Source organism: Anneissia japonica, unplaced genomic scaffold (assembly GCF_011630105.1).
Source record: "Anneissia japonica isolate Jap-2015-1 unplaced genomic scaffold, ASM1163010v1 scaffold288292_len1863012_cov191, whole genome shotgun sequence".
Taxonomy (NCBI): Eukaryota; Metazoa; Echinodermata; class Crinoidea; order Comatulida; family Comatulidae; genus Anneissia; species Anneissia japonica.
In genome coordinates, this window is record NW_022688773.1 from 629,591 (window position 1) to 637,374 (window position 7,784).

The following is a 7,784-nucleotide window of genomic DNA, read 5'->3' on the forward strand; positions in this document are numbered from 1 at the left end:
TATTTGCAATTTTAGAAGGATCTGTTTCTATTCCTTTATCGGTTTTTAAGCTATTTATTTCTGTATTTTTAGTTTTTTTTGGTATTATAAGTCGTATGTTCTCCCATATTTTTTTAGAATCTTTAGTATTTAGTTGTTTTGAAAAATATTCCCTTTTGCTATTTCTTATTTCGAAGTTAACTCTATTTTTTATTAATCTATACTCATCCCATAGTTGAGATGATTCTTCTTTACTTGCTCTTTTCTTAGTCCTATCACGCTCATGCATAAGCTTTATTATTTAAGGTTGCAAACTTTGGTACTACTGCACCTAGTAGATTTAAATGCCAATACCCGATTATTAGCTGTAATAATTATGAAATATTTCCCTAGTAAGTAGAGTACATGTTCTGGGTTTGTTCCAGTGACCCAGATAATAATGCAAGGCAGAAATGATAAAGCCTTGTCATGATGAGATGGGATGCCCTGTATGATGACTGATATGACAAATTACAATGACTCAAAAACTGGAGGCATGTTGCTATAGATTCAAAATAATTAGAAATGGTTCCCAAAATTTATCGTTCCCAAAACAGCTAGACAAGACTGAGGCTTACATTCATGGTGTGAATTAATTTTAAAATGAGGCAACGATACACCCATACACGTCAAGGCTCACGCATTCGGCGTAAGACTCCCACATTTGTCTGTCTCGCGCTTGAGAACCAGAATCTCAAGCATGTTCAGTAAATGTAATAATGCTTATAAATAACAATTTATATGTATATATGTTGCTCTCTCGCTAAATATCCATCATGATAGTTACAGTATATCCATGCCCACGACCCCTAGGGGAGAGGTTTTTAAAACAAAATCTCCTGCCTACAAATTGGTCAAACTGGGCTCTATGTACACCCCCATGGAAAACTATTTTTATGTAGTACACAATGAGAGGAAAACCCAAACAGAAGTGATAAGGTACTGCACCTTGACCTTCAGTCAGGGAACAAAAAGCATTCAATTTCTTGTTAAAAGGTTATAGTTATGTGGTGACATCATATCTATAAATAGATTTCAGGGTTTCTATGGGAATTTTCTTGAGTTTAACCAGTTAGACTGTTATTGCTAATTCAATTTTCTGATCGATAGTCAGTTGAAAACAGAGCTGTCTGTTTGTTAATTTTTCTATTCATCATGGTTCTGCAAGGTAGGTGTCACTCACATTGGTATTTATTGTTCAGCTTGAACTTAAATTCAATAATCATAGGAATAAAAATATTATCTTTAATGATTTTGTATTTTTATCTCCCTCATTCATTTGTATTGTAATAATAATATAATAATAAATAGCCAAAATTATATTCGTTTTCAGAAATGCTGTATACAAACATTGGCACCAGCCATACATCTTCGTTTACTGTAGACTTTAAATTAAACTAAAATACATTGTATAAATTTATATTTATCCCACTGATCCAAGTGATCCTAGGCCCACCCAACAATTTTAGTGGCTGGACCAACCCTCCTTTAGGCCCCACCAATAAATTGCCAAAAAAGAATTTGAATACAGTATTTATTGTGCCAAAACAACAGGCCGATGGATCACTACTTGGCTGTTTATTGTTGTTGTTGGAAGGGATTTTTTTAAATCACCAAATTAGTCTCCCAGAACACTAAATTCAGTGGATTTTTTATGCTCAGAAAATTCTAGTGGTAGGGTAGGAGGACCCAGGATACATTTTTTTTAGTGCCAACTTTTCTCCTTAGATATGATACAGGATAAAAAGTGCTCAAGTCTAGTTAAAGACTGATTTTATAGACATTGAAATTTTTGAGAATAACTTTTATATTGTTTTTTTGCAACTGTTTTTAAATTTTATTGAAATTCTATTTTATCATTGTGCTTTCTGTATTTTACTGTTGTACCTGTGTATGTTTTGTATTTGTTATGAGGGCCTCTTTGAGTCAGCCTCGCTGTAAGAGCCACCCTCATAAAAGAAAGTTGAATAAATAAATTAATAAAGAAGGTCTATCATAGTTGAAGTTGAAAAGTATTATCATACCTAAAGCTACATGCCTATATTATGAAGACTTATAGTAAACAGAGAATAGGTGTGGTCATAAAAAACATTTGGAAGTACACAACCATGTGGGCCCACTGCTGGTCTCAACATATTATAACTGACCACCTGTTTAAAATGGTTTAATACCCAGGCTCTACTAAATCTGGTGTGGTATGGGTACCGAAAATGACCAAATTACTGTACAGTAATTGGCAATTTTGGTGGATTCAGTGCAGTGCAACAAGGGAGGCATTTTCATGGGAATGGTGCATTATTGGAACAGTTAATAGTGTCATCTTAATGCCTCTTCCCCCCCCCCCCAAAAAAATAAATAAATAAATAAGATGAAACAGGTTGGCCTAATAAGCCCATGTTATAATATTATTTTTTTGTTACAAAACATTTTTTTTTTCAGGCTTGATGTGTTTAATACTATAGTTGAAATTCAAATTGGTAGAGATACTGTACAGTAATAATAGCTGATAAGTATTGGCCAGTATCAATCAAATTATGCAAAACTACACTTAACATTTACCAGTACTCGGGACTAATAACGAGTAATGGCAATATACACTTAGTAGCCTGTGTTTTTCACTTCTACTTAATAATAATTGCATGTTTGTTTATAAGAACAGCCTCTATATCTTTCCACAAGTCAATTTTTGCACTTTAGTTTCCATGGTTTACTGTATTTAAATGCTTTCAGTACATGAATATGGTAACTATAGTTTGTATTGTACAATAATATTTGTATTGTACAGTAGGTGTTTTTTTTGTTATGCTTTTTTAGGTTCATGAAAAAAATTTGTTCTATTTATAGCACCTTTGAATTTTCCTAGTTTGTGATGCAAGTTTATTTTTAATGACTGTTTCCCTGCTGGAATTTTTGGATTTAAATTAACCTTACTGTAACCACCATTAAGTTCAGTGGTTAAGTGGAAAGGTACCAGGCTTGTAACTCTAGTGGTTGTTGGTTCATATCCACCTCATTCTTTTGCAATTGTTTCGGGGTTGGTAGTCATTGTTGTGAGCAAATTCAACGTGATAGCATACCAGGTTAGGAAAAAAGATTACATACTTGTTTATTTTTCCAGAATAAAATTAAGTTGGAATTATCATGCAACTTATTTTTAAGGCGAAAAATAATTAATTGCTTAATTCACATCCAGGATTTAAAGTTAAATTTAGATCAGGGTATTTATTATTTTGCCATTTACTATCTTTTATACTAGTGTTAAAAAAAAGCTGGTAAATAATACAAATTGGACGATTTTTTGATAAAAGAATTAAAAATTAATTTGTGTAGGCTAATACTATTCTGCTAACAATTTTTCTGATTGCCAATATTATAAATACCCTGATCTAAAATTAATTTTTATAAGGTTTCAAAATTTTATGAAGTTGGAAATGTGAAAGAAGCAATTATATTTGGCCTAAGGTATTAGCAATTGTACTGGTGAAAATCTGTCTTGGACCATAGCCACCATTAAGCTCAGTGGTTTAGTGTAAAGGTACCAGGCTTGTAACTCTGGTGGTTGTTGGTGTGTATCCCACAGCATTCATTTGTGATTTTTCTTTTTGTTCACACATATGAGAGTATAGTAAGCAAATTCACTGTAATAGTACATCAGGTCAGGAAAAAAGTATATCCTTGTTTATTTTTCCAAATAAAACAATTTTACAAATATACAATTTTGTTTTATAAAAAATTAGTGTAAAGAAGTAAAGATAATCTTTAAGTAATCTTTAGATAATTGCTATTCTGTCATTTATGTTTACACCTTATTTTTGGCTTTTACAACAATCTTTCAGATTATCATTAACTTTTTTTATTAATTTATTTAAATTAGAAAGTAGTGCATATTTTGTTATGATACTGTCAGATTTATGATGTGATGAGAAAGATGTGAAATTAAGATTATTTAGCCTACGGTAAGGTGTCAGCAAATGCATTGGGGAAAATCTGTCTTGGATTAAGAGCTGAATCCGCACTCCTTTCTGACTGGTTACCATATGTTAATGTATTTTTTTTAGGATTTTGTTATTTTATACAATGGTTTGTGGAAACAGAACTTTACCATTTCATTTGATGATTTTATTCTATAGTATAACTACTGCGGCCATAAAATGCTTGCCATTATTTGTCCTTGCCCTCCTTCCTCCCCTACCCCCTTTTTATAAAGAATGAATTGATATTATAAGCACTATAGCAAATGCTAGCCAAATAACTATTACAGCAAGTACTGTAATCTGCATTGTATATTTCTGTAGCATATTCATAACTTGTACTATAATAGATAAGATCAATGAAATTGGAATTGCTAATTTGTTTCCAAATTTGTCCTTGTTCGTTGAAAGCAATTAATGACAGTGATATAATATTTCAATGATAATTGGCTGGGTTGCTGTAGAACATGTTTCATTGTACAGCAGGTTTGGTATTTAGTTGATCATTTTTTGAATCTTAAATTCTGTACCATGCACATTTTAAAAATGACTTATTTTGTTAAAATAAAACAGTTAATGGCAAATTTTAATACCAGTGGCTGATCCGGGAAATTTAAGCAGAGTGGGCCCAGGGAGGGATTTTCACAGATAGAGGGGATTTTCACAGATAGAGGGTCCATCCACCTCAGCTCAGATTATGGCACAGGTCTAGATGGCTGTAAATGGCCTTCTAAGACTTAAATTTGATTACAATTTTATTTTCTTCTCATTTTTTTTTTTTTTTTTTTTTTTTTTTTTATAATTTTCAAATATTTGAGGGATGGGACAGGCCAGCTCCTTTCCCGCCTCCCCCCCCCCCTTCTGAATCCACCATTTTTTGTTGTAAACGTTAACTGATCCCTCAATCTGAGTAATGAATGATTTTTTGTAGGGCTTTGTTGTTGATTTTGATTGAGGTTGTCATTTATATTCATTTCCCTCTAGATATTATTCAATGAATAAATCTGATATTAATTTGATGATAATTTTGTTTCTCTTGTAGCCATGGCAGATGACGACCCGGTGTATGTGATAGCCAAATGGGACTATGACGCTAAACAAGAAGAAGAATTAAACTTGCGAAAAAATGAAAAGCTTGTGTTGCTTAACGACAGTAAATCATGGTGGCAGGTACAAAAGCTGCATAGCGGTGAGTGCGGATATGTTCCGTCAAACTTTGTCAAGAGAGAACGAACTGGAATTATCAGTCGAATTATGGCGCTGTCAAAACGAAAGCCTTCCACCTCGGATTCACAACGTATCTCGCAGTCCCAGCCAACTAGTCATTCATTAGCTGTTGCACCTCATGTGAGGACCAACTCTATAGATTCGAATCCAGGTGTGGGGACGAATGCAGTTGTGAAGTTTCCGTATGATGCTCGTCAGCCTGATGAGCTAACGCTACAGAAAGGAGAAGCAGTACACGTTCTTGAAAAGTCGGGAGACGGATGGTGGCGAGGTGAAAGCGAAGGTCAGTGTGGATGGTTTCCGTCAAATTATGTTGAAGAGGCAGGAGGGAATTCTGGTAATGACGATTTTAGTCAAAATGATACTGCAAGTAAAGACTTCATTGTTGGCGTCCGAACTTTATATCCATTCGAAGGACGAAATGAGGAAGAACTTAATTTTGATGTAGATGAACAATTGGATATTGTCGAGAAACCAGAAAATGATCCGGACTGGTGGAGGGCACGGAATAACCGGGGGGAAATAGGACTTGTTCCAAGGACATATGTAAAAGAGGTGGACAATGCCACGCCTGTTTATTCACTGGTATACGTAGGAAAAGATGTTACGCCCCGTAGTACATCCACTGTAGCAAATGGCAAGAATTTACCTGCGAATGGAGTTGCTCATACGAACTCGGATCTAGAATCTAAGATTTGGTATCACGGACATATACGGCGTGAAGATGCAGAGGGGCTACTGTCTGGTCCTCTTATTGAGCCTGGGGACTTTCTTATAAGAGCTAGTGAAACATCGGTAAGAATTAAGAAAATATTTATTGCATTACATGTTCTGTATTGGCTACAATCTGAATTTATTTTATGTTGTACATATACAGTGTATGTTAAAGTACCATAGACAAGCTAGCCTTGAAAATGTACACTTTTATAAATACAGATTGCGCTTTTAAGCAGCTATCTTTTCCACAAAATTACATGTGCATTGTTAAGGATGAAATTGTATTCCTATAAATATCTGTGATAAATTTCTCCACAGCCAACAGACTTTTCAATCTCAGTGAGAGCACCACATCAAGTGAAGCATTTCAAAGTGAAGACTACCGGGGGAAGGTATTGCATAGGCACCAGGAAGTTTGAAACTTTGGATCATCTGGTAGAACACTACAAAAGATCACCGATATTCAACAAAGATGATCTTAAACTGTATCTCAGACACCCTTGCCCCAACGAGGCCTAGGCACCTTTCCTCAATGAAGCACAAACCAGCTGTTCCTCAATTAAGAATGTGTCATAATTTCCCCTTGAGGTCTAAGTCATTGTACCAATACACACTTACCCATTGAGGACTGAGTCACTTAATCTTAGTACAATGTGCATTTATGTCAACTAATATATATCAAATTGTGAAGTTATATTCAATATTTGAAGTTTAGGCTTAAAAAATCCAATGTAAGTAAATAGATGTTTCTGACTATGTGTAAAGTTGGTCAAGTTCAACATAATAATGTTTAGGAACAATGGGTTTTTCATAAGTTTATCAAACTAAACCATGGTATATTGCACATCTTTATTATACTATTTGTTGTTTATCTCTGCTGTTGTAATTAAGATAATTAATTCAAATTTTTCCCACCATCACTGAACTTATAAATCTTATAAATGGATATCATTTTTAATGTTGTTTTGCTGTCAAAAGAGTAAGAGTTTTCAAATTATTTTCTATAAGGTATAATCATCTTTAGAAAGTTCTTGATTTTCAAACACATTAAGGAATTCTTTACAAAATGGTAATTTGGTAGAGCAGGCGATCTGTATTGTAGGGCCTTGGTTTGAATCCTAAAGTAAAGTTGTTTTTCCCAGATTAATCTATATGAACTACATATGATATGAGAGGTAGAACTATTCGTATTCTTTTGGTCCAGTCACTTAACAATGATAAAAATCAGAATGAAAGGTCAAATGAAAAAAAAAAGAAACAAGAACACCCTTCCCCCATCCATTTATTCTCTTGAAAATTGTTGCTTTACTTCCCTTTCCAACAAAAGTTTTTGACTGTAGGCTGTCATTGTGTGTGCTAGTTTTTTTCCTATCTAGTAAATAGAGTGGACAATACCTATGAGGAAATGCTACAATATTTTGTAACCAAAAGGAACGTTTTTTATGTGTGCCATTAAAATAACAGAACAACATGGTCATACAATGCATAAACAGTTCAAAACAAAGTGTATTGAGGTTGAATCATACTATTACAGTATCAAGCTTTTGCTGTTATTCAGTTACACTTTCAGTGTTTTTGTCTCTTTTCGTATACTGAAAAAATTGTTTTGGTTGACTGGTCCACAGATAATGCTGATTTTTAAGCCTAACATGTCTATGAATGAGCAATAATACAAAATTAAATTGACATCAACCATTTTCAAAATTCATGCATTTTTCAAATTGTATACGGAAATATTTTAATTTTTACAGTATGTGGGGCACTCAAGATCTAGGTAAATATTTGTAATCATTGGCAGAGTAAACATGCATTTAAGACCCTTTGGCTAAGATCTTAGTTTTAATTGAATTG

At 33.6% G+C, this 7,784-nt stretch overlaps 1 protein-coding gene across 3 annotated transcripts in view; it reads left to right on the forward strand.

Moving 5' to 3' along the window:
• LOC117123143 (cytoplasmic protein NCK2-like) overlaps window positions 1-6,458 on the forward strand; it is a 21,542-nt gene extending 15,084 nt beyond the window's left edge. For 2 of the 3 annotated variants that reach the window (XM_033269009.1, XM_033268994.1), the window contains exons 2-3: window positions 5,032-6,011; window positions 6,252-6,458. In XM_033269009.1, coding sequence (XP_033124900.1) covers window positions 5,034-6,011; window positions 6,252-6,452 — 1,179 coding nt within the window. In that variant the 5' untranslated portion in view covers window positions 5,032-5,033 and the 3' untranslated portion in view covers window positions 6,453-6,458. Of the gene's footprint in view, window positions 1-1,092; window positions 1,187-5,031; window positions 6,012-6,251 lie in introns of those variants that run through there. The other variant, XM_033269002.1, reaches the window with a different exon arrangement.
• The last annotated feature ends 1,326 nt before the right edge of the window (window positions 6,459-7,784 follow it).